At 51.6% G+C, this 24836-nt stretch overlaps 16 protein-coding genes across 16 annotated transcripts; 15 read left to right on the top strand and 1 right to left on the bottom strand.

Moving 5' to 3' along the window:
* Positions 1–74: 74 nt before the first annotated feature.
* CKM354_001036600 (proteasome regulatory particle base subunit RPT2) lies at positions 75–1519 on the top strand (the record flags this gene model as incomplete). Its single annotated transcript, XM_044805821.1, has 2 exons — positions 75–77; positions 134–1519. 2 exons carry the CDS (start codon positions 75–77, stop codon positions 1517–1519), a joined length of 1389 nt encoding a protein of 462 aa, XP_044661756.1.
* A 285-nt stretch (positions 1520–1804) lies between these two features.
* CKM354_001036500 (uncharacterized protein) lies at positions 1805–3658 on the top strand (the record flags this gene model as incomplete). The annotated part of the gene is made up of 4 exons (XM_044805820.1): positions 1805–1980; positions 2030–2643; positions 2700–3564; positions 3604–3658. 4 exons carry the CDS (start codon positions 1805–1807, stop codon positions 3656–3658), a joined length of 1710 nt encoding a protein of 569 aa, XP_044661755.1.
* A 1242-nt stretch (positions 3659–4900) lies between these two features.
* On the top strand, positions 4901–5209 carry CKM354_001036400 (uncharacterized protein; the record flags this gene model as incomplete). The annotated part of the gene is made up of 1 exon (XM_044805819.1): positions 4901–5209. One exon carries the CDS (start codon positions 4901–4903, stop codon positions 5207–5209), a length of 309 nt encoding a protein of 102 aa, XP_044661754.1.
* A 544-nt stretch (positions 5210–5753) lies between these two features.
* Positions 5754–6369, top strand: CKM354_001036300 (uncharacterized protein; the record flags this gene model as incomplete). The annotated part of the gene is made up of 2 exons (XM_044805818.1): positions 5754–5901; positions 5972–6369. 2 exons carry the CDS (start codon positions 5754–5756, stop codon positions 6367–6369), a joined length of 546 nt encoding a protein of 181 aa, XP_044661753.1.
* An 850-nt stretch (positions 6370–7219) lies between these two features.
* Positions 7220–7867, top strand: CKM354_001036200 (uncharacterized protein; the record flags this gene model as incomplete). The annotated part of the gene is made up of 1 exon (XM_044805817.1): positions 7220–7867. One exon carries the CDS (start codon positions 7220–7222, stop codon positions 7865–7867), a length of 648 nt encoding a protein of 215 aa, XP_044661752.1.
* A 1140-nt stretch (positions 7868–9007) lies between these two features.
* Positions 9008–9481, top strand: CKM354_001036100 (uncharacterized protein; the record flags this gene model as incomplete). Its single annotated transcript, XM_044805816.1, has 1 exon — positions 9008–9481. The coding sequence occupies one exon, from the start codon at positions 9008–9010 to the stop codon at positions 9479–9481; it is 474 nt and encodes a 157-aa protein (XP_044661751.1).
* A 780-nt stretch (positions 9482–10261) lies between these two features.
* On the top strand, positions 10262–12041 carry CKM354_001036000 (uncharacterized protein; the record flags this gene model as incomplete). Its single annotated transcript, XM_044805815.1, has 2 exons — positions 10262–10393; positions 10440–12041. 2 exons carry the CDS (start codon positions 10262–10264, stop codon positions 12039–12041), a joined length of 1734 nt encoding a protein of 577 aa, XP_044661750.1.
* Positions 12042–12313: 272 nt separating this feature from the next.
* CKM354_001035900 (uncharacterized protein) lies at positions 12314–13072 on the top strand (the record flags this gene model as incomplete). The annotated part of the gene is made up of 1 exon (XM_044805814.1): positions 12314–13072. The coding sequence occupies one exon, from the start codon at positions 12314–12316 to the stop codon at positions 13070–13072; it is 759 nt and encodes a 252-aa protein (XP_044661749.1).
* A 438-nt stretch (positions 13073–13510) lies between these two features.
* On the top strand, positions 13511–14236 carry CKM354_001035800 (uncharacterized protein; the record flags this gene model as incomplete). The annotated part of the gene is made up of 1 exon (XM_044805813.1): positions 13511–14236. The coding sequence occupies one exon, from the start codon at positions 13511–13513 to the stop codon at positions 14234–14236; it is 726 nt and encodes a 241-aa protein (XP_044661748.1).
* Positions 14237–14714: 478 nt separating this feature from the next.
* Positions 14715–15425, top strand: CKM354_001035700 (uncharacterized protein; the record flags this gene model as incomplete). The annotated part of the gene is made up of 1 exon (XM_044805812.1): positions 14715–15425. The coding sequence occupies one exon, from the start codon at positions 14715–14717 to the stop codon at positions 15423–15425; it is 711 nt and encodes a 236-aa protein (XP_044661747.1).
* Positions 15426–16077: 652 nt separating this feature from the next.
* On the top strand, positions 16078–16725 carry CKM354_001035600 (uncharacterized protein; the record flags this gene model as incomplete). Its single annotated transcript, XM_044805811.1, has 1 exon — positions 16078–16725. One exon carries the CDS (start codon positions 16078–16080, stop codon positions 16723–16725), a length of 648 nt encoding a protein of 215 aa, XP_044661746.1.
* A 583-nt stretch (positions 16726–17308) lies between these two features.
* On the top strand, positions 17309–17995 carry CKM354_001035500 (uncharacterized protein; the record flags this gene model as incomplete). Its single annotated transcript, XM_044805810.1, has 1 exon — positions 17309–17995. One exon carries the CDS (start codon positions 17309–17311, stop codon positions 17993–17995), a length of 687 nt encoding a protein of 228 aa, XP_044661745.1.
* An 805-nt stretch (positions 17996–18800) lies between these two features.
* Positions 18801–19523, top strand: CKM354_001035400 (uncharacterized protein; the record flags this gene model as incomplete). The annotated part of the gene is made up of 1 exon (XM_044805809.1): positions 18801–19523. One exon carries the CDS (start codon positions 18801–18803, stop codon positions 19521–19523), a length of 723 nt encoding a protein of 240 aa, XP_044661744.1.
* An 889-nt stretch (positions 19524–20412) lies between these two features.
* CKM354_001035300 (uncharacterized protein) lies at positions 20413–21036 on the top strand (the record flags this gene model as incomplete). Its single annotated transcript, XM_044805808.1, has 1 exon — positions 20413–21036. One exon carries the CDS (start codon positions 20413–20415, stop codon positions 21034–21036), a length of 624 nt encoding a protein of 207 aa, XP_044661743.1.
* A 450-nt stretch (positions 21037–21486) lies between these two features.
* CKM354_001035200 (uncharacterized protein) lies at positions 21487–22968 on the bottom strand (the record flags this gene model as incomplete). Its single annotated transcript, XM_044805807.1, has 1 exon — positions 21487–22968. One exon carries the CDS (start codon positions 22966–22968, stop codon positions 21487–21489), a length of 1482 nt encoding a protein of 493 aa, XP_044661742.1.
* Positions 22969–23459: 491 nt separating this feature from the next.
* Positions 23460–24812, top strand: CKM354_001035100 (uncharacterized protein; the record flags this gene model as incomplete). The annotated part of the gene is made up of 2 exons (XM_044805806.1): positions 23460–23768; positions 23841–24812. The coding sequence occupies 2 exons, from the start codon at positions 23460–23462 to the stop codon at positions 24810–24812; spliced, it is 1281 nt and encodes a 426-aa protein (XP_044661741.1).
* Between the last annotated feature and the right edge of the window lie 24 nt (positions 24813–24836).

The following is a 24836-nucleotide window of genomic DNA, read 5'->3' as shown; positions in this document are numbered from 1 at the left end:
GACACCTCGACCACCGTCCCACACCGCCGCGATCACCCTCACTGATACACACACCGATACGGGAGTGACCGACAATGGTATGCGCCACCTGCACATCAACTCCCGATGAAACACATGCTCACAGCGACGATAGGGTCAGAACCAGTCCGGCCTCGGTGGCCCCGGTGGGCCTCCGGGCGATGGCGATAAGAAGAAGGGAGACAAGAAGGATAAGCCCAAGTACGAACCGCCGCCACAGCCCACCACGCGCATCGGCCGCAAGAAGAAGAAGCAGGCTGGGCCAAATGCCGCTGCCAAACTGCCTACGGTCTACCCGACTGCGCGATGCAAACTCCGATACCTGCGCATGCAACGCGTGCACGACCATCTACTGCTGGAGGAAGAGTTCGTTGAGAACCAAGAGCGGATAAGGAAGGCGAAGACGGCAAACGAGAAGAGTGCTCCAGCCAGCGGCGAGGGCGAGGACAGAAATGCCGACGAGCGGAGTCGTGTCGATGATATGCGTGGCTCACCGATGGGCGTCGGAAACTTGGAAGAGCTCATTGATGATGACCACGCCATTGTTTCTTCCGCCACCGGCCCCGAATACTACGTCTCCATCATGTCTTTCGTCGACAAGGATCTCCTCGAACCGGGCGCATCCATCCTGCTGCATCACAAGAGCGTGTCAGTTGTTGGTGTGCTCACAGACGATGCAGATCCCGCAGTCTCGGTGATGAAATTGGACAAGGCGCCTACGGAATCATACGCGGACATTGGAGGTCTCGAGACACAGATCCAGGAAGTGCGAGAGGCGGTCGAGCTGCCTTTGCTACATCCGGAACTGTACGAAGAGATGGGTATAAAGCCACCGAAGGGTGTGATTCTGTACGGTGCGCCAGGAACAGGAAAGACGCTGCTCGCCAAAGCCGTTGCCAACCAAACATCTGCCACATTCCTGCGCATCGTCGGCTCAGAATTGATCCAGAAATACCTCGGAGACGGTCCTCGATTGGTGCGACAGCTCTTCCAGGTCGCAGCCGAGAACGCTCCCTCAATTGTCTTCATCGATGAAATCGACGCTATCGGAACGAAGCGATACGAGAGCACGAGCGGAGGAGAGCGTGAAATCCAGCGAACCATGTTGGAACTGCTCAACCAGCTCGATGGTTTCGACGACAGAGGAGATGTCAAGGTCATCATGGCTACAAACAAGATCGAAACCCTCGATCCAGCACTGATTCGTCCTGGTCGTATCGATCGTAAGATCTTGTTCGAGAACCCCGACCAGAACACGAAGAAGAAGATCTTTACACTCCACACCGGAAAGATGAACTTGGCCGAAGATGTCGAGCTGGATGAATTCATCAGCCAGAAGGACGATCTGAGTGGTGCGGACATCCGAGCCATCTGCTCCGAGGCTGGTCTCTTGGCATTGAGAGAGCGAAGAATGAGAGTCAACATGGCCGATTTCCGTGCTGCAAGAGAGAGTGTGCTGAAGACGAAGACGGAGGGCGAGCCGGAAGGATTGTACTTGTAAGACATGTACGAATGAGCGAGAAGCATTTGACAGAGCGGGATACAGGTTCGAGGTGCTTCGCTTTGCATGACTGAGTGCAGACTTCTGCAAAGAGTCGATCGATACTGTATCATCATGACCAGGAACGTGTCGCATGCTTCTACTATTTCTTGATCCTTGTCTGTTTTGCTGGCTAATTTGGGCAGTGCATCGACCAATGAGAAGCGAGCATCAGCGGTCTCCTAGGACCAACTACATGCTGTCATGTTTCATCGATCTCATCAACTACTACAATGTTCTTGGGCCATGACATCCGGCTTATTCAGGCATTGCCGGTTACCAGGCCTAGTGACACGCTGGAACCCTCTGACAAGCAAAATACAATTTTCAAATCATCAAGTAATTCGACATTTCGCAGCTTTGGCTGCGGCACAGAATCAACACGAATACGACCTTTTCAACTATACATCGGGCAGATGGCTGTTCGTTGACACGATCTTGCGAGCGTGTCTGATACTGACTATAGCTCAGATACAACGAAAAGCTGAGACTTGCCGAGAGGCACCTCACATTCGAAATCACCGCTCTTCTCGAAGCTGCAGCCAGGTCCGTCAACCAATCAAAGAAAGACATTATGTCGTTCCGCAAATTGGCAGAAGGAGGCTTCAACCGAGTGTTTGAAGCGACTATGAAAGATGGTTTCCAGGTTATTGCTCGTCTTCCATACCCTTCTACTCAGCCAAAATTACTGGCGACTGCGAGCGAGGTGGCGACTATGGATCTGGTTCGAGAGTATGGTGTTCCGACGCCAATGGTGTATGGGTATTCTACTGATGCTGATAATGATATTGGTTCGGAGTATATTTTGATGGAGAAGGCGATTGGTCGATGTTTAGGTGATGTTTGGTATGAGATTTCTGATGAGAAGAGGATTAAGGTTCTAGGTGAGATCGTGAAGCAAGAGGCGAAGCTGTTTGGGATTTCATTTCCTGCATATGGGAGCGTTTGTTACACTGCCGATCTGCCTGAGAATATGGGTCGTGTTTCACTGGAGGTCGAAGCTGGACGATTTTGTGTCGGTCCCTATGTTTCGCTCAAATATTGTTTTGGGACACGGAGTCAGCTGGAGATCATGAGAGGTCCAGGTGAGCATGTGGTTGCCCCACAATCCACGAAACAGAGAGCTGACCTCATACCATAGCTTTGACTGCTCAGCAAGTCCTCGGAGATGGGGCCAGGAAAGAAATAGCGTGGTTGCGGGCACATGGCAAACCACGTTTGCCATTCGGTCGAGAATACCGCGAGATGTTCGGCTACGAAAAAGTCGACCCGAGGGAACACATCGCCAGCCTCGAACAATTCCTCACAGTTGCTGCATACATCGTGCCTAAAGAAGAATGGCTTCATAAGCCCGTCCTTCGACATCCCGATCTCAACCCAAACAACATCTTTGTTGACAACGACTTCAACATCACCAGCATCATCGACTGGCAGCACGCAACTATCTTGCCTTTGTTCTTGCATGCTGGAGTCCCCGACGCCTTTCAAAATTACGGCGATCCAGATTCAGAAGAGCTGAAGAAGCCCGAGTTGCCTTCGCATCTTGACGAATTAGATGAAGACGACCGGCAGAAAGACCTTGAGCTCTACCGACGACAACACACACATTTCTACTACGTCGGAGCTACCGCAACGATACTGAATTCGCATTACAGAGCCATGGCCAACGACAAAGGACTCTTCCGGAAGAGATTGTACCAGCATGCTGTAGAGCCATGGGAGGGAAATAGTCTTCCGTCGAAAGCTGATCTTGTTATGCTTGCGAATGAATGGGCTACCTTTGCGACGACTTCTGGTTCCGAGATTGACCATAAACAGGAGATCTCAACGTGTCCGATAAATTTTGAGGAACAAGATGCCGAAGAAACTATTGGAAAGATGATAGAGCAAGAAGACATCAACAGGAAAATGCAAATACTGCGAGACGTGATCGAGATTAGTACTGATGGCTGGGCATCACATGAGAGATATGATGATGCTGCGGCCGAGGCGAATCACATGAAGGAGTAGGCTTTAAGTTATGCTGAGAATGAGCTTGAACGTAGGATGACGGACCAGCACTGGCCTTTTGATGATTTTGAGGAGGAGGGAGCGAGCTGATGAAGAGAGGAGGTAGAGAAAAGGCCAGAACAACCACTTCGTTGGAAGTATGGGCTGACTCACCCGCATTTAGTCGATGGTCCTTTTCGGAACCAGGCTTACATTGCATGCTGCTCCCATCCCTCGGACTCGGATCGATGGCCATACAATTGATCGGCCCGACTGCACATCATCACGCAAACACAACTGTACAACTGTTCGGGTTGTTTGCCACGACAAAGCCTCGAGGACATCACAAGCATTGGCACAAGAGCAAATCAATGAGCACGCAGCTGCAGCAACCAGAAGATGCTACACATAACTACAGGAGCGTCGGCGATGAAGCAAAATCCAGAAACACCCAATCTACTCATTCCACAATTATTATATACTCTCCAACACACGCATTATACGCTATGCACAACACGCTGAAGAACAAAATCAAAAAGGAGTAATCTTCGCTCGGCTGGAACAGTGCGGAAGCAGAAGTACATGTCGGCGTTGGCAGACAACGACTTCAAGAAGATATTGGAGGGTGAGCACTACATCATGACCTCCTCCATCGATGTTCACTTGCTCACGACTTGCACAGGAGTCCGGCACAGACTCAATCAGGCCAGGCGCTCTCTCGCGCGTCTCAGAATGAACTGAAGGCTTTTTGCTCTGCCGCCTCTGTCGAATCTCCTCCTCATACAGTATATCAATCAGCCATCGATGAAGAACTGCTCTGTCGAGTGCCAACTTGAGCGGCGTATCCCGGGAGAAACGAGCATGTGGTTCAAAATGGAGCACCTGTACTCCCCTGCGGTTCTTTGTATATTTGTATACCGCAACTCCAATGCTATGTCGGAGATCTTCTGGCATTCCCTCTCGCAGACCACCATAGAGACCGGACTGGATCGCTTCGAACGAGGAACGCGGCCGCGCAGGAACGTCGCGAGGCGTTCCACTTCTTCATCTACCACAACCCCTTCGAGATTCAGTCAATCTAAGAGGCGCGGCCTTTCCGTTCTCAGCTGGGCCACAGATGACCTGGTCAAGTTGGCCATCTACAACCCGAATAGCCCAACTTTGCTCGATGCCACAACCACGAAATTTGTAAACCAACGATGGCAGCAAGCGCGGGTTTTTCGCAGATCGAGACAACTATCCACCAAGCGAGTGCACAGTGCACAGAACGAAGTCGGCGGACACTCAGCAGTCTAGACGCGATTCAGAGCGGAGGCCAGCGGAGACGTCGGTTCAACGGGTGTAGAAAGCACAATGGTCGACAAGGGAAATGGGAACACGAACTCAGGAGCCCTTCGAGTTCCGGCAAATGAGGATGGCGCAATGCGTATGCTGCATTGCCTGCCACGGTGCGACGTTCAAGTAGACAACGTTGGGCTGGAGCCTGGACGATGGGGACTACAGATGCACTCGTTACTGATCGACAAGGCATGCTTAGCATCTCTTGCCAAGCCTCTGTCAACTTTGAAGACCGCAGAACTGGTAGTGTGGGTTCAAACGTTCGATGATGCTCAACCACCGGAGAAATGCAGGCGTATCGACCAGTTTATGAAGGCCCTTTAGGGTGCTCGGCAGAAAATCAAGCTTGCGTGTCATCCCAGACAGTGACGATGATACGGAGGAATATCAATCTGCTTTTGCTCGTCAATCAAGGCTTCTACAACACGATCCACACACTTCCTACCATGAGGAGGAGGGGGAGTCGCGGGATATGATTCTATTCGATGATACCACTGTACATGAGTTGGGCCTGGCTACACCAAGGCCCGCTCTACACTTCCTGACGATCAACACAGCGGAGGTTGCCAATAGGAGAACCTCATTCGATAATTGCATCACCAACACCAAGGAAACTCATAATGGGTTGGGAGTAGTGGTGTTTGCGATCTTTTTGCTTGTTCACCCGTCACACGTGTAGGTGAATGGAGAGTGAACGAGGAGCGGACCGTGGGCGTTGGCGTGCAAAAGATATACATTCATCTTACTGAGAGTGTCCTTGACCTCTACCACCCCAGAAGAGTTTCATTTGTCCAAGTCATAGTAGAAGCACCACCCCTCTTCGTCTTGGCGACCTCTAGAACCAGATTTATTCCAATCCTTCACAAAGATGGCATCTGCAGCAGAGAAAGTCTTCGACGTCCCGGAGCTTCTCGAAAAAAATCCTGCTACATGTCGCCGACCTGGACCTCAATCCTTCTCCAGCATCAGATCGTCGCTGGATCTACTTTGTCACTTCAGTCGACGGTCTCCAGCGGGTAGACCACACTTTCCGCAATATTATCCTCGGCTCACTCAAGCTGCAACGCAGGCGCCTCGAAGCTGCAGAGAGACCAGGTGTGGAGCGATACTTCGAGCCTTTTCAGGCTTCGCACACGGCGATCCAGGTAGACGTTGACCCTGCCATCTTCGGTCCGCTCTTGTGGCTCGAAGACCAAATCATATCCCTGCTCAGATTCCGCGGAGTCGCACGAGCACAGAATGGGGTCTTGACAATTGCATTCCACATCTTGTCCAAGGACGCGTTGGTGGCGTGGGTGTCGGACAGGAAAGATGAGTCGTGGCGCCAGGTCAAGTGTCTGACCAATTCATCGGGCGTGCCAGGTCTTCGCTCGGAAGTCAAGACTGATGCACGCTGTAAGTCGGATAAGGCTTCGAGGATATCGGAACTGGGGAGTACTGCAACTCTGGGCGAAGTGGCGGACATATTGGAAAACGCTCCCTGAGCAGAGCATGCAAGAGCCTCCTGAACTATGATTGAGTCAGGCCAGCAGCAGGTCGAATGATCCTCTTCATCGTGCACCTTCCACAATGCGAACTCTTCCATCCTCGGATTGGTAGGACGATATTCCGGCGGCCAAAGATATCGAGCACTTGGATAGGCGCGACTCTCCCTTGTTAGGCAAGCCATGCGAGGCTACCCGGAGCACCACGCGGAATTCAGGTAACACGAGATGTCGCAAGTTGATGGAAGCCTTGTACGGCTCGTATTCCGGTACGCAAATGCGAGAGCGAGCACTATGGGAATTCAGGTCCTTCGAAGTTTGCAGCAATTGGCCGTTTTTGCTTGGAGATTGTTGTCCAGCGAGTGTGGTAGATGGGCCTCTGGCGGGTGCTGCATTCTGGCGAATTGATGTATAGTAAATCGTGTATATGGTCAGCGGGAGAACTTCACGCAAAGCAGGACAAAGCTTGCAGTATGTTGAAGCATTAAGGATTGCCTGTCGATGCCACCTGAAGCTTATCATGCAAGTGTTGCCGGCGAATATGCAGCCGTCGGCCCTTCATCTTTCCATGCGTCCTGTGTCTCATTCTCCACGCATATGAAGACAATTCTGATTGGAGCAGAGTTGCTGTAATCTTCCCACTAGTCCATTTCTACCCTTTGGGGCGAGTAGTGAATGGGGTCCGGGCCGCAAAGGCGAGTTTGGTATTTCACTTGGCAATCTAGTCCAAGTTGACGTAGACACAAGCGACGTCAACAAGCCCTCCTTCCTACTCCGATATCGACAGAGCGGCGGCGCCTCCAGCGTGCTTGAACGAAGAGGAAACGACTTCCCACAATCTGCAGAAAAGATGGCGACCGCTGTTGCGCGAGTCTTCGCTACCGCCGAACTCCTCGAACTCATCCTGTTGGAAGTGGCCGATCTCGAGCTCAGTCTGTCAACAGCAAAAGAACGCGATGGCTGCCTCATCAAGCCTCTGTTCGTGAAGTCGGTCATCGGACTTCAACGGGTCAATCACGGCTTCCATACCACCATCCGCGGCTCGAGCAAGCTTCTCAAGAAGCGACTCGAAGCCGCCAAGCTGCCGGGATACGATCCAGCCCCCACCGACTACGCACTTTTCGGACCACTGGTCTGGCTCACTACTCGACCTTCTCTGCCGCTGGGATTGATTGGTCTGGAGACGAGGGATACGCAGATAGTCACTGTCACTCTCCGCATCGAACTGGACGGCTCTGTCGAGAAGTGGCTGTCGAATCGCCTAGAGCAGTCGTGGCATAGTATCCCGTGTCTGACCGACCCGTCACGGGTTTCCGATCTGCAGTTGAAGGTATTCGTGATGGGATTCGCGCTGAAGATGGTGGGCCCGTTGAAGATGGAGACTACGGCTACTCTGGGGGATCTGGTCCAAATGCTTCACGAGATCATCACTGCTGAGGAGCACAGACTCTCGCGAGATTCTGAACAGGTTGAGATCTTCGAGACTTTGTATCCTTGATGGCTGGTCAGTGGCGAAGCTGGCGTTGGCTGATGATATGATGGCGAAGACGTTGCAGAGGAAGCGTGGTGGCTCATTGGGAAAATGCACTTTGTGGTTTCGAAGATGAGAGAAATGACTGCGCCTGGAAGCGCGGCCGTGCAAGCCCGAGGGGCATCGATTGTGAGCATGGATGATGGATTCAGCCGCGAACTCCATAAAGCCACGTAGGTTAGTACAACTCGCGATTCCACCCAAAAGGTTTAACTCGAGCAAGGCTTTAGACCTGCCTTGGATGTTTTCATACGCTTTCCCACACGTTGCTTAGGTTAGTCAATGGCTGGCGGTCATGACAGGGAGCACATAGGCCAAGAGCAACGTTCTGGTGCATTTTCTCCAGTGGAACCAGCAAGGTGTATCCATCTCATAACCCGCATGGTCAAGCTATTGCGAAGGCGCTACGATGGCTTCAACGACTGCAAGCCCATGGCAAACTGCCGATCGCGCAGGGTTTTTGAGGATCGTAGCCTAGTCCCGAGTCTTCTTGCACATACTTCCACAATTGCTTGACAGCATGTCTGAGCATGTTCCCGACTCCTCGCCAGCTATGTCTGGCTCGTTCAGTTATTCTGCTGAACTGTCCACATTGTCTTCTTGTTGCGGAAAAGTGTGTACTTCAGTCAGCCCTGTGTGAGCTTGCGAATCCTGCCGTGATCGGCACAGCATATCGCTTCCTGTGACAGCCTAAACAAGATCGGCGACGCCTTGGACGGTGATGGCGCTAATTAGATCCGTAGGTGAAGATGTTCAAGATCATGTGAAGTCTACGGCCCATGTCCATTTGAGATGCGGTGACGTCAGTGCTCGCTTCCCGAACTTTAACGCCAATGAACCAACAGACTACACCGAGGTGATCAGCAACAAAGATACAAACAAACGCGAGTTTCGGTCCAGAAGGACAGGTTTCAGTATCAATATCAGCGGCACGAGCATGCAGAGATCATCCAGGCTGAGATCATCTGCTAGCGCTCTCATGAGACCAGGTAAGGCGTATTGAGAATGTTGCTTACTCCAGGTTCGAAAGGAAGCACCTCCGTTCTCTACCAATTTTCACCAACATAGTCCGATGGGTCAACGTGCCTTTCGTTGTATACTTCCACCATGCCTTCGACTCTCACACCACCGCCTACGCCGGCAGCGAAACAGACCGAAGAGGAGATCGCCGCAGAATTGGAACGGTTATCAAGAATCGGAATCGAGACCATTAACAGGAGGGATTGGGGATACACAAGTCCAGAAGCCCAGGAATTCCTGAGCCATATTGATCCAGAACACTGGCAGTCGAAGTTTGACAATCAGCCTGGACTCTTGACCTGGCATGAGCAAAACATCGTCTGGCGCCAGCTAGTGGAAGAGCTACACCCGGACTGCCACTTTGCTATCACGCATATGTCTTCTGCGGTACATGAGAAGGAGAGTATGGCCATTGTGTGGGTACAGTCTAAGGTTACGGGAATTGAGAATGTCAACATACAAGGGCTCAGTGAGCTGAGATGGAGGCTGGAGAATGGGAAGTGGTGGTTCTTTTACCATGTTGGTATACGCGGGTTCTTGGGTCAGAGTGGCTTCGTTTGAGTTGGATATGCTTGAGCTGCGCATCACCCTGTGATCTTCTATGCCACAGCTACGACTGGGACAATTTGACAACGCGGTAAGAGACAGCTCTTCTGCGACAGGGCAGTCAGGATTACGCATTATGCGACGGCTTTCATGCTACACAGAAGACGCGTGCCAGTTCTTTGACCTGCGTCAGATGCTGAGGAGAAAAGACTGTGAGCAACACAAGTCTACAGTCCGTTCAAAGCCGGTCAGCACCATTACATTGAAAGATCTACAGTCGTGAACTTCGGCCAACGAGCGGACCCGTCGAGGTGGCACCAACATGACTTGCTCAGCTTACTGCTGACGAGGTCCATGGGCAACCACTGCTTATTCCGAAGTGCAGTCACGCGTAGTCGTCGCCTACATATTCGCAGCACACGCGCTGCTGCATTCATGCTCGAAGCGCCAGCTCATTGGGGCGAAGTTTTGGAGTTCAGACCCATGTATCAAGCTGAATGCCTGTCCGAATGGCTTCGTACTGGCCAAATCTGCCAGTATCAAAGCTGCAATATTCGCTCACGACACGTTCCGTGCACCACGATTTTCACTTAGGCAACAAAGAATCTGTTGACGACCTCGGCTGCACATCAAAGACGCACCCACTCTCATCTCGGGCGTATCTCGGCCTTCTTGGGAGGATCATCAAGCTGCGTAGTTAGTCAGCAACCTTCGTGCCACTTCAGCTCGCATCCCTTTGTGGGATCTTCACAGTGCTTTCCATGGTCCTTTGGCTATCCCGAAGACGTCAAGGACATGCTAGTATGGTTTGCTGCGCTGGCCGCAGTGGCGCAGATCTCCCTTTGCTCAGCACAAGGAAGTTTTAGCACACCAAAGCCCTTCAGTGGCAAACTTGGTGATGCATCCGATCTGACAAATTTCGTGACGGTATGGCTTCTTGATTGCTAGCATGGTCTTGGCTGACATGTCCCAGCGCCCAGATATCAAAGCGCCGCTTTTCAATGTTACACAGCACAAGCCTGAGCGCATTTTGCTCGGATACTGGTTTGTTGCGCCCTACGTATCTCTTGTGAGAGAGCCCGTGGACGCACATTACTACCAGCCATGTCAGATTGGCCCTCTCATCTATGATGGAGCTGGAAATCTGGTATGGAGCGGCGCATGTCTGCTGGAAAACCCGAATGCAGTCGACTTTCACCCCTTCCATGCTGATGGTAGGGATTATCTATCGATGATTCTATACTCACAGACGCCCAAAGGTATAGAGAGCAGCAAAGCCATTGTTATGGATGACAGCCTACAAGTATCTTCTACTTACGAGCTAGGCTCGGAGTCAGGCATGAGTCTTAACATGCACGAATTCAATGTTATCGACAACGGCAAAACAGTCCTGCACCTGACCAAACGGTCCATCGAAAGAGACATCACGGGCGTGAAGCAATCTAGCACGTCTTCCCAGACTGGACGTATTGTGGACAATGGCTTCGTAGAAGTGGACCTGGCGTCGAAGAAAATCCTATTCGAATGGTGGGCGGCTGACCACGTTCCGTTGACAGACAGCTCTGGGGTCGTGAGTGGGCTGACACAAAAGGCCCCCCAAGGCTGGAACTGGATCCACATGAACAGTGTCGACAAGAACGAAGAAGGCGACTACATGGTCTGCGCACGGTACACAGATGCGATCTATAAGATTTCCGGCAAAGATGGTCGTATACTCTGGACTCTCGGTGGCCGGTCATCTTCTTTCAAGATTCCGCCTGATCTCGACTTTTCCCGTCAACACGATGCTCGATTCATCAGCTCCAGTGGTACCGAAGAGGTCATATCCTTTCTGGACAACGGAGGTGATGATCATGGTTCGACATCCTCCGCATCCTCAGGTCTCCTGGTATCTCTCAACACAGCTTCCATGACAGCCAACATCATCAACCGCTGGCCAAGACCAAGTGGCGAAATCACCAAACAGCGCGGGAATTTCCAAGTCTTGCCGAACGGCAATGTCTTCGCTGGGTGGAGCGACAACGCTCACATCAGCGAGCATTCGGCTCAAGGTGCACTGTTGATGGAAGCGCGATGGACAAGCGAGAGATTCGCCACATACCGTGCGTGGAAAGCAAATTTTACGAGCATTCCAGCAGAACGTCCGGTCGTGAAAGCTTTTATTTTTGGGACGAGCAAAGAAGATGCCATTCTGGGAGCATACGTCAGCTGGAATGGCGCGACAGAGGTGGACGACTGGCGGTTCTATGGAATCGGAAGAGATGGACAAACACGAATCCTAGGACGAATGCAGAAAACTGGCTTCGAGACCCTGTTCCAGATGAAGGGATGTGTGGCTGAGGTATATGCTGAAGCCATTTCCAGAGATGGGCGGGTGCTGGGCAAGTCGGCTGCCGTGCCTACACTGGACGCAGACAAGATTTGCTCGGTCGATTCCGGACAGTCCGAGGATATACTTACGCACTTCGAGTTGCCGCGGACCTCCTATCTGAACGCTACAAACTTGTTCTGGATTGCGTGCATCGCTGCTGTGCTTGCTTATGCCTGGCGGACTATGCACCGGTGGAAGAGGTGATGATCACGTGGAGGTGAATCGTGGACGGACATGACTCGAAATGGGGCTGGTGAATGGGTGCTAGCTCGGCTGCAGTGCATACCTCACGCAAGTGCAGGCTTCACCTTGACTTCTTTTACTGCAGTCATAACGTACAGCAAAGCGTTCCTGGTTTCCACCCACCGGACCGACAGTCACTGGTTTCACAACGCACCGAAATGCTCCACTGTTCTCTGCTCACGAAACTGACTACGACCATCGCCCGCTCGAACCTCTATACGAACCATTTCAAGATGTCTGGAATTACAAACACACAGAACCCGACTGCCATTGCCAGAGTCTTTGGAACGCCGGAGCTCCTCGAAATCATTCTACTGGAGGTGGCCTGCTCTGACATCGAGTTCACCGTGGACGAGTTGGATAAGAATGACAGATACCATTGGGACCTCAAGGTACCAAACTGTAAGGTCAAGCACGCGCATGATCAAGTGCCGCATTTCACCTGGACTCCTATCATTCTTCGTGCAGTCAATCGCGACTTTCGAGATACGATCGATGGCTCCTCAAAACTTCTCCATCTTCGATTGAGAGCCATACCGCCCCAAACACTATGGGAGCCTGAGTCCTTCCGTATTGGCGACAAATTGGGTCCACTGCACTGGCTTGAGCGGAAGCTTGGCTACCACGCTCCGGATCGGTCGAAGATCAAGGGAGATGTGCTAGAGCTCCACCTGCGTGTCTCCGGCAATCACGATGACAAGCGGATCAAGTTGCACAATGACAGGCAAGGCTCTTGGCGTCAAATTTCATGCCTAGAGGAGCCGCATGTCGTCTCAACGGTGGTTATCCATTTGTACAAGATTTGGTCAATACCGGGCCGCACTCTTCGCGGTTTGCCAGCTCGGGCCTATTACCGGAGACCTTTGTGCAGCTGCGACATTGGGTCTAGACCGACCTTGGGCGAGATTTTCGATGTCATCGACGCTGCAGAGTCTCGCTATTGCTCCTTTCCGCTGATACGCAAAGAGGGTGGCTCAAAATGTCAGTGTTAGCAGTGTCCAGAACCGCGGGTACTTGGGCAACGCAGACGTACGAACGTGCGTGGAGCACGGCTGAAGCGACAGAGGGGCTGAGCTCTGTGCTTCATGACACGCATACAGGACTGAAACGAACATTAGCTTGCAGACACAACAGTCTCGGAGAAACGGCATTAAGGGCATGCTTTTCGGCCAGCACGCGATAAACAGCCGAACATTTTGAACGATTCACATCTGCTTTGCCCACGTCTGATGTCAATGCATCGATACAATAGATCCTGGTCGGATTGAGGTGAATGAGTGAATTGTGACAGCCACGGCTCGAAGTGGAGCAGTGGTGAATGGGTGTCAGTGTCGGTGTTATAGATATTTCCACTCGATCACTTCTACAGACATCTGATTGCACGATCAGACAGTTCAACAGCTTCGATATCTCGACAAGCTAATTCAAAAATGTCTGAGATCCTGGACGCGCAGTGCTCGGTCGCCGCCCTCCGCGTTTTTGAGACACCGGAGCTACTCGAGCTTATCCTGCTCCAAGTAGCAGAATGGGAAGTCGACCTTGAGAGCCAGTGCACCAGCAAGACCACGGACCCTAGAACGTACGGACCTGCCCACCGCTCGTTCTGCTATCTCCCAGAGCCGCGTTACGCTTTCTCGCCCATCGTCCTCCGCCGCGTCAATCGCACCTTCAAAGACACCATTGATTGCTCCCCAAAACTTCGCAAATTGTCGCTGAAGGCTTTGCCGCGTCAGCTAGCCCCACGCCGACTGCACCCTCTCCTGAGCTACGAGCACTTTGGTCCTCTGCACTGGCTGGAGAGCAAAGCAGGCTTGGAGTTCATTTGGAACAGCAAGGTCGAAAATGGCGTTCTCCATGTTTGCGCCACGATCGTCGGGCGTAGCGAGCATGAACGCTACAAGCTACGCAAAGATCTCACAGGATCTTGGCGCAAATTGCCATGCATTTTGCATCCAAAGGCGGCATCCAAGGTTGTTCTCCAACTGGTAACGAGCGCAAGATACCGACCCGTTGGGCGGAGGCCAGGCCGTCTTTTCACGTATTTCGAGTATGATTTGCGCACCTGCGATCTCGGCCCTAACCCGAAGTTGGGTCTGCTGTTCGATATCATCGATGCGGCCGAGGTCAGCATGGATATCGAAGACAAAAACTTTTGAGTCTTGCAGGAATATCGGGAGTGGAAGTTGCGAGGACTATCAGAGGTACGGGCATGTGTACGAAGACGCTTGGGAGGGACGGCAAAAGCAACGTCGACGAAGACGAGAGGTCCAGCTTGATGCAACATACGAGGGCATGTGGTCATAATGGCAGTCCTGCTTGCGGGCACAGCGGTGGCAGAGAAGAGGCAGGCATGTAAGGAGAACGGCACAGTGCGCATCCTCCGGCTCACCTCATGGCATCAGACTTCTTGTACACAGTCGATGGAGTTGTCACGTGGAGTGAATGATGGAGATCGGAGTCACCGGCCGAGGTAACCAGAGGTGAATGGTCACTGGTGGATCGGAGCGCCTATAGTACAAGTATAACTTTCCTCGGTACTCTCTTTCAATTCTTGACTCAACTTGGTCAGCTCCTCTGCACAGTCTCAGGTCTTACTTCAGCCACGCTGGAATCAGCAAACAGACCGGCTCGACAATGTCTACCATCTCGACCACTCAGTGCCCGACCGCCGTCGTTCGCGTGTTCAAGACACCGGAGCTGCTCGAGCTCATACTCATCGCAGTGGCAGAACCAGAGATTGATGTCTCTATGAACAGCTTCGACTACAACTGGCCTCCCCACCTCAGGGACATGAATCCTGCCGAACAGCCGCGATTTATCCTGTCGCCTACGAGACTTCGCTCGGTCAATACCACCTTTCGAGACACCATTGAGAGCTCGCCAAAACTTCTACGTCTCCAACTGAAGGCTTTACTGCGTGCACACGTACCCTGGAACCCTCCTAAGCTTAGCGGCGACTACTTCGGCCGTCTGCACTGGCTAGAATACAAAACCGACTTCGATTTTCTCCGGTTCAGCAAGGCAGAGGGCGACACTCTCAACATTCGAGCATATCTTACGGGAGACAACGAGGACGGGCCCCGTAAGCTGCGGAAAGATGTCCAAGGATCTTGGCGGAAGCTACCATGCGTGCCGTACGCAAATGCAAGTGGCGTTTCGAAGGTTGTCGTCGACCTGAAAACGAATGCGAGTTTCCTCAAGTACAAGACGGTAGAAGGAGAGTTAAGTTACCACGACGTTGAGCTAGAAACGCACGAGTTCGGTACCGATCTGACGTTGGGTGTGCTTTTCGCTCTGCTTGATGCAGCTGAGTCTTGGGTCGCCATGAACATGAACTGCGATTGAGTCTGCGGGACTGTGACAGCGACATGAGCAGGAGCGAAAGGAAGTCAGAGGCATCGTTAGAGCTTTGAGAATGGATCACGGATGGCAGAAGCATGAATAACGTGGCCAAGTGTTTCAGCTCTGCGGCTTCCAGGGTAGGCATGCGTGGTCAGAGCGAGATGAGATACAGCTGTGTTGGAGAAGTGGCAGTGATGTCTGTCTTTAGAGTGCAATGCAGCAATAGACAAGGGAGCAGATCAATAATTGAACGACTTTCTACGTTTCACCGTACGAATTCCCGATTCTGGTGTTGGCCTGATCTGGCATGCGTCTATACTGTCATTGCGTGCTCTGCTGTTTATCCATCTGACTTTATAGACGTGCCTCGACTGCAATCCGCCATACCACTCCAACTTGCCACGAGCTGCTTTGCGGGCTTTAGCAGCCTATTCCTGGTCCTATGGATTGTTGCTGTCCTCGTTCACACCTTGGTGGAGCGGTTATCGCGTGGAATGTGTGTCAGGGAGCGCCAAGCTCGAAGTGGGGCGCAAGTGAATGGCGCTCATGGCTTCTGACTTTCCTCTTCTGCCTGCTTGACGTTCTCAACTGTCTCGTCGCGACAGAACCGACTGCTATCACAAACGCGTCTCACTTCCGACACATTCCAGGCAAGATGTCCGTCACGTCAGACACAGAGTACGCGGTCGCCGCCACCAAAGTCTTTGGAATTCCGGAGCTCCTCGAGATCATTTTGATCGATGTCGCGCGGTCTGAAATCGATTCCCAACCCGATCCTGCTTTTATCATATCGCCCTTCATCCTCCGTGCGGTCAATCGCGACTTTAGAAACACCATCGATGGTTCCGCAGAGCTTCTTAGCTTTCGACTCGAGACTCAGGACAACGATCCGTTCGCCCGCCCCGAAGGCTATGTGCGTGGCCCAGAATTTGGGCCACTTTTCTGGCTCGAGGCGATGACCGGCCTCGATTGTACAGCACATTCTGGAGCGTCGGGAGGTGTAATGCACATTTGCTTACTGTTCCATGTCGATCGGGAGTGTAAGCGAATGAAACTACGGAAAGATATCCAAGGCTACTGGCGCAGGATGCCTTGCGTGCCTAAACCAAAGGGTATCTCTAGAGTTAGGTTCCGCCTCAGATGCCTTGAAAATACGGAGCGTAACATCACACAGATAATCGATTTCCAGAAGTGTGATCTTGGCCCAGAGCCGACGCTAGGACTGGTTTTTGATATGATGGATGCTGGAGAAACCGCGGCACACATCTTCAACAAATCTGGGGGACGCTTTGCAGACCTGTGAAGAAGTTGACACTGGGGATCAGACAAATGGGCGAAGGGGCACGAGATTTGGCAGGGAGAAGCGATGAAGGAAATAACAGTCCTGCCATGCATTCCGAGCTGGAAGTACGTATCGCTCAGACTGAGCTGCTATAGAGAGTACAGTGTCATCTGAGGAGGACGAAGCTCAAATGTCTGCTCTTTGGGCACATATTACCAGATTGAAATGATAGACCTCTGTGTTGCCCCTAGCTCCCTGCAAAGCATTACCCTATGAAGCATCGAACAATCGAGACAACTGAACCTATGTCTTGCTCTCCCACGGTCCACTTTGTTCCTTTACGGTTCTATTCGTTCGCATGAGACCACAGAACATTACCTCATCCTTAGCACGTCCTCTGCCTTGAATCATTGTGCGAAGCTTTGATCACAAGAAGGTGAACAGTCAGGAGTCGCCCACTGGAGTAAGCCGGAGTGAGCAAGCACTGCCATGCTCAATTTGGCACGTCACATTCCATACTGTGCCCATAAACTACCGACCTCAACCATCAACGTGACTGGTGCCAATGGTGACCAGCAGTATGCTCATCAAACAGGCTGTCACAATGGTCACTTACACCATCTTGACGACACCGCGCTCCGAAGCCGCGACTCGAGTCTTTGGCACTCCGGAGATGCTCGAAATGATCCTGCTCGAGGTCACACATTCTGAGGTCGAATTTCCAGCAGATTGCGACAACTACGACACCGATGATTGGCAGTTTGTCTGGTCCCCTATCAGACTCCGCGCCGTCAATCGCGATTTCCGAAACACGATCGATGGCTCTGCAAAGCTCCTTCGCTTGCAACTGAAATCTCTTCCTCCTGAATTTGCACATTCTTCCCGCAAATGCATTAGCGGCGAAGACATTGGTCCTCTTGACTGGCTCAGATGGTCTTCCGGTCCCCATTTCAATTTACATGCAAAAATCAACAACGACGTATTAGAGCTTCGTGCCCTTATCAGTGGCAAGCCCAAAAGCCAGCGACTTGTGCTTATGCAAGATATGGAAGGCTCTTGGCGCAAAATATGCACTCGCGATTCTAAGCTCATCTCAAGGGTTACGCTTACTCTGATCGAAAGCGAGACCTGGTCACCGCATGATCATACACAAAGCTACGACCTCGGCCCTGCGCCAACATTGGGCATGGTGTTTGGCATGATCGATGCTGCGGAGGTCGCGATTGGTCTCAGTCTGCATTTTGTATCCGCGAGAAGTCGTTGGTCATACATGGGACGAATAATGCCATGAAGCTACGCAAGAATCAGTTGAACTCGGCTAGAATATCGACAGAAGAGACCGGATGTGCTGCGAGGGTTACATGATGAACAAGGAATCGATCTTGACTCCTTGTGGGTGGAGCGTAGGAGGCAGGGGGTTGCTGAGGCGAAGGCTACTGCAGGCAGTTGTTTTGTTGAAAATGCACGAATAACGACGGGTCAACAACACGTCGGAAATGAGAGTCACACCGCAAGTCTACGCTCTACACTCTCAGTGGCGACCGTAGACCAGATACGAAGTGCCAGTGCATCGGAGTATTAACAAGAATTGATTGTTCTCGAATCGTTTTCCATGGTACTCTCATATAAGATTGCCCCAAATCGATTCTTGATGCACTGCTATGACTTGACATCTGTCAAATAATTACCTTCTACCCCGTGCACCTGGAAGGAATCGTCAGTAATTTGACCAGAGCTCTCGCTCGTTTTGCCCGCTCTTGTTCTTCAATGCTTCTTGGTCATACACGTTAAAGCTACCCCTTTCGTCGTGACTCTGTTGCCAGCACGTTCTCTATGTCTCAACCCTGCTGAAATATGCAGTCGGATCGCCACGACGGATTTTCATACATGAATACGTCTAAATGAATGCATCTCTCCGATTGGCCAAAGTTTGAAAGCAGTGAATGGGCGTTCACGCATCGCTAGTGTCCGCTATATAAAGTTCCAGTCTCGCTTTGCAACATCGTCACTACAACACCACTGCCACTCCCACTATCACTATCACAAACAGCGGAATCTTGATTTCTCCTCCTGCAAAGTGTCAGGTTCAAACCACGATGGCCGCGACCCCAAATGCACAGTACTCTGTCGCCGCCACTCGAGTCTTCGGAACGATGGAGCTCTTGGAGATGATTCTACTTGATGTTGCTCATGCGGAGATCGACCTCCCTGAAAGCACTCTGAGCAAGCCTAGGCATCGCAATGTTTACATCCGGTTACCGATCATCCTTCGCGCCGTCAACCGCGACTTCCGCAACACGATCGATGGCTCGTCTCAACTTCTTCGGCTACGCCTCAAAGCCGTACCTCCTCAGGCCACTCGGGGCTACTTCGACTTCGACTTTAGATCCACTCTGAGTCCTGAAGACTTTGGTCCTCTTCACTGGCTACAAGAGCAGCATCGAAGCTTTGCTTTCATTAACCAATCCTACATCCGCGACGGCGTCCTGCGGCTTCGCCTCATTATCCTTGACACTGTTCTTTCCGACAGAGAGGACAGGATGAGCGAGAGTGTCAACGGCTCCTGGCGCGAAGTGCCATGGTCGACCAACTGGGATCTTGTGTCAAAGGTTGAGCTGGAGATGTATTATGAAGTGATCAGTGCATGTCGCAGGAAGTCTCGCACTTTCGAACTGGGAAGCCACGATCTTGAATCCGAACCGACATTGGGAACACTTTTCGACACGTTTCATCGTGCAAAGGCTGCCATTCGCACGGAGAAAGAAGTCAAAGCCGCGGAAATGGTCGCGATGGAGAAAAAGAGTAGGAGCATGAGATAGAGAAGCAGAAAAGTAGGAGCACTATTGAAGAGCGCGGGGTCGAGAAAAGGCAATTCGACGATGTCTAGGAGGTGTTTCGCGACATCAGGACTCGAGACTAGAGAAAGAGTCCTGAGGGCGGGAGGCTACGACATGATAGCCGTCACAGGCGGCATACTTCTAATAAGATATGGTTGTAGTGCGATCAACAGAGCTCCAGTATAGGTATGCCTTCTCAACCAGACATCCAAACGTTCCAGATCCGTCCAGTGTGCCTCCCCGAACTCTTATTGCTAAGAGGTCAGTGCCATGCTCAAACCCATTCTGGCGACTCTTGTGCTCGTCCTATAGCATTAAAAAATCCAACAATTGAACTACTTATCGGCTTCTTATGTTCTCTTTTCCCAGATCATTCAGCTCGTGCATTCTTGGTTTCAGAATCTTCCGTCGTATCATCGTGCTCGTTAGTGTGCTGGCTCAAGTTAAACATTGGGCTTTGGCCTCATTTCACTACTTCGTAAGAGGATAACATAACCTCCCCTCTCGGGGCTTGTGAACTTCTGTAGGCTATCTGCAGTCACTGCAGTCTTCGTTTGACCCCCTGGTATGATGAGTCGGCTGGTAGGACCCTCAACTCCATGCAGTGAATGGTGGAGTATCACAAGCTCCGAGTGGGGCACAGGTGAATGGAGTCCTAGTGTTGTGTTAGTGCAAGCGCTGGATGTACTCTGTGTTTCGTTTGACGAATTCTCTTCACTATCTCATTGACACTTTTTGAGTAATATCAAGCCGCACGAAAACTTCAACACATTTCAACCCTGTTGCTCCAGACCCAGATCGCTCGGTCACTCCAGACCCAGAGTGCTCGGTCGCAGTGACTCGAGTGTTCGAAACTCCGGAGCTACTGGAAATGATCCTTATCGATGTCGCTCTTGATGAAAACGATGTCGTAAAGGATGTATATTACACTCTGACACCTTTCACTCTGCGCGCTGTCAATCGCGTCTTTCAACACACTACCCATGGGTTTGCAAAGCTTCAGCGCCTCCGACTTCAGCATGTAAATGGCCCAAATCCAAACGACTCAGTCTGGCCTGGCAAGTGGCCTTGGGCCGACTCCTTTGGTCCGCTTGGATGGATCGCGGAGATGGCAAAGCTCGACTGCACCCACTTCTCCAGAGTCGAAGAAGGCGTACTGCACATTTACTTGCAGATCTACAGCGAGTTGGATGAAGATAAGGACATGCGATTGAAGCTACGCAAAGATCTCGTCGGCTCGTGGCGTAAGGTGCCCTGTGCGCCCAAGATACCAGGCACGCCGGGCTGGAAGGTCGTCTCAAGAGTCATGCTTCACCTGGAACACGCGAAAGCAGAGCCGCTGGACGACGTGGATCCCATTATTCAAAGCTGCGATCTTGGTCCAGCGCCGACATTGGGGCTGCTTTTCGACATAATGGACGCGGGGAAAAATGCAATCGACATCTTCTACAATTCCGGAGGAGACCCGGCAGACTTGGAGAGCACCTGGTGGTGAGACAAGAGTAGCGCGATGAAGGATGAAGGAGTGCGAGAGGTGACAGGAATGAGCTGCAGAAGAAATGAGCATTTTGGCACGCGGCCGGTCTACGAGTGTGCATGAACCAGAACCGACTCTGCAAAGCATGCAGTGGCAGCTGAATACAGATCGGGAATGCCCACATCCCATCACATGTTCTCGCGTTGGAAGACTGGGCGCAAGAGTGCGTCAGCATCAAGTTGAGAACGAGTTCAGAAATCACATACAAAGTCTCAAGCTCGTAGTGCGTTTTGTGAATCTTGTCAATTCTATTGCAGAAGTGTCGTGAAGATGACTTAGTTGTTCGTAGGCTATGCTGTCTCAATTCTCATTTACGTTTTTCCAAAATGTCCTGTACTCCTCGCTGAAACCTGATATCTGGCTTGTCATATTCTCATGCGGAACATCCCCGGTGATCAACATCTTCGCTTACTCAGAATCCTCGCTCGCCTTGCCCTTGTTCTTCAACGCCGCCTCAATGATCTGCATAAACCTCGCCACATCTCCGAAAGTGTTGTAAAGCGGCACAGGAGCCACTCGAATGCAGCCCGGCTTCCTCTTGTCGCAGATCACTCCATTCTCCTCGAGAGCTGCGCTGACTTCCTCCATCAGCTCCTCTTTGAACAGCACACTCAGTTGTGTCCCCCTTTGTCTTGGATCGCTTGGCGTGATGATCTTGAACGGTGCCTCGCCACCCTCAGTCACATTCCTCTTCGAAATCCCACCCAACAGCTCCTCCGCATAAGCAGTCAAAAGCAGCGCCTTCCGCCTCAATTCCTTCATACTCGTCTTCTCATACACGCTCAACGCAGCGCTCAAACAAGTCAAATCAACCACACTCGGGTTCGAAAGCTGGAAACCTCCCGCACCAGGCGTAGGAACAAACTGGTTGTTCATGAGGAAACGACTGCTCTTATCATGTCCATACCATCCTTTCAGTGCCTTGTTCTTCTTCGAATCGCCATGTTTCTCATGCACGAATACTCCTGCGATAGCACCAGCTCCAGCATTCATGTACTTGTAGGTACACCAGCAAGCGAAATCGACATCCCAGTCGTGGAGCTGAAGTTCAACATTTCCTGCTGCGTGTGCGAGATCCCAACCAATGGTAAGACCATGCTTGTGTGCGTGCGCGGTGATGGTTGGGATATCGAGAAGTTGACCGGAGTAGTACTGAATTCCAGGAAGGAGGATCAGAGCCAACTCATCCTTGTGCTGCGTAATGAGGTTGCAAATCTGCTCCGTTGACATATCATACTCTCCATTCTCCTCATTATCAGGTCGAACAAGCAACATCTCCTCCTTAGGATTCAGACCATGCCATTCAATCTGACTCTCGATCGCATACCAATCACTCGGGAAAGGCCGCCATTCGCACATGATTTTCGTCTTCTTCGCGGCCTTGTCAGGCTTGTAAAATGCTGCCATCATCAAATGAAGGTTGACAGTCAATGTGTTCATCGCAACAACTTCTTGCGGATCTTTAGCGCCCACGATTGGGCCCATTTTTCTCGCACAATCGGCTGCCATATCTTGGTATGCGACAAGCGGTGAATCCTCAAATTTCGTGAAGTGGCCTCCTACGGCGATTGAACCCCATGTCTTCAGGTATGCGGACATGTATTCTGAGACTGCTTTTGGTTGCAGACCGAGGGAGTTTCCGCAAAAGTAGATAGCTTCATCTTCTACGGAGGAAGCTGGTGCGGAAGTCTGGGCATCATCGTGGAGAGTCTTGCGTTTAAGTTGGGATTTTGTGGGCACGACGAAGTCTTTGCGGAAGGTCTTGAGGATGTCATTGTGGTTGTCGAGGGACTCTGCGAACTCGAGAGTTGCTGCGTTTGAAGGCCATGATGGTTTTTGGCCTTGTTGGAGGAGAGAGATAGCTGCGGTGGCGTCCATTGTGCTCGTCATCTGCTATAGGGTCTTGGCGTCGGAAGTGGGAAGTGATCTTTGTATAGGCCTATGGAATGGGGCTGTTTCAGATCGCTGTCAGGATGAGAAGTGAGATGTGAGAACAATAGCATGAAGAGACTTTACATTACTAAATAGCCATGCTTCTACCACGTTTTGTCATGCAGGAAGGTGGCATCCGATGACAGCTACGTCGCCCACTCGCCAAGGCGTCCGACAATGGAAGGTGACAAGCGCTTTTCTTTGCCTCCTTCCGATGTTCCGACAATGCTTCCGTTCCGCTCCTCCAACCACATTTTGTCATCCCATTTGGCATTGGCAACAGTCAAGACGTGATCAATTGCCGTGAACAAGTGGGTACTCGCCGCATTCACCAGAATATAACCCTAGAAAGGCCGCACGGTAGTTGAAATGGCTTCTGTATTACCAAATAGACTTTTCACTTTTGCATCCGTTGTCCAGCATTCGACAGACTTGGAGCGTTCCTCAGCATGAGTCCTTCAAAGATACCAGTTCTGCCGTCACCAGAAGCGCTTGCGTCTTACAACATCTCTTCCAATGGTTTCTTGCCAGAAGATACACCACTCAGCCGCCTGTCACACGATTACTACCAGCCATGGGAGAGCTTAATCGCACAAGTCTCGGAGCTCATCGAGCGGCAACAGATACGAGCGGCGATTGATGCATTGCCAGTGCTCGATTCATCACACCTATACACCGAAGCTGAATGGCAGAGAGCGTACTCGCTCCTGGCGGTGTTGGCGCAAGGATACATTTGGGCAGGTCCCGAACCTTCGGAGGTATGTCGAGAGGACAACACCATCGGCGACGCCTGATTGTCTCGTCAGCATACTGACATGAAGACATTCTAGCGCCTACCGCCGCAAATCGCAGTCCCCTTCTTGCAGACCTCAGAACATCTCGAAGTCCATCCCATCGCAACATATGCTGCACTGAATCTCTGGAACTGGCGACCACTCAATTCTTGCAGCGGGAGAACCATTGACCTGACAGAGCCAGATAACTTGATTGCCCTCCATACCGCGACAGGCACCGACGATGAGTCCTGGTTCCTGATCATCTCAAATGCCATGGAAGCTCGCGCAGGACCTCTCATCCGGGCGATGCTGTCCGCAATCGAGGCTGTTGATCGCAAGGACAACGCGACCATAATCGGAAGCCTTCAGTACTTCAAGCAAAGTATGATCGACATCGGAAGACTTCTCGAGCGCATGGACGACCGATGCCGCCCACAAGTCTTCTATCACCACATTCGACCTTTCCTAGCGGGAAGTATGAACATGGAGACAGCTGGTTTGCCGAATGGTGTATTTTACGATGAAGGAGATGGCAAGGGATCCTGGAGGAAGTACAGAGGCGGAAGCAATGGCCAAAGCTCGTTACTACAGTTCTTCGACGCCGTGCTTTCCGTCAACCACGATAGAAGCGGAGGTTTCCATGAAGAGATGCGGCGATACATGCCTGGGCCGCATGCTCGATTCCTGGATGATGTCGAGAAGATCGCGAACATTCGCCACTACGTCGATAACCTGGATGCATCCCGCGGCCATAGCGATGTGGTGCGGGCTTTCAATGAGGCAGTCGCCAGCTTGAGCGAGTTTCGGAACCTGCATATCAACCTGGTGACCAGGTACATTGTCATCCCAAGTCGACAGCCTAAGCCAGAGAGTTTGATCATTCGGAGGGATATTGCGTCGACCTCGACGAAGCTCGCTTCTGTTGATTCCACCACCAGAGACTTGGTTGGCACGGGAGGCACCAAGCTCATTCCGTTCCTGCGAACGTCAAGAGACGAGACCAGCGAGACTGTAGTCGCGAGATGAGAGTCCTGTTACTCTCGACTCATG

Source organism: Cercospora kikuchii (assembly GCF_019650295.1).
Source record: "Cercospora kikuchii DNA, contig_00007, whole genome shotgun sequence".
Classification (NCBI taxonomy): Eukaryota; Fungi; Ascomycota; class Dothideomycetes; order Mycosphaerellales; family Mycosphaerellaceae; genus Cercospora; species Cercospora kikuchii.
This window is presented reverse-complemented; position numbering and strand designations above follow the sequence as displayed.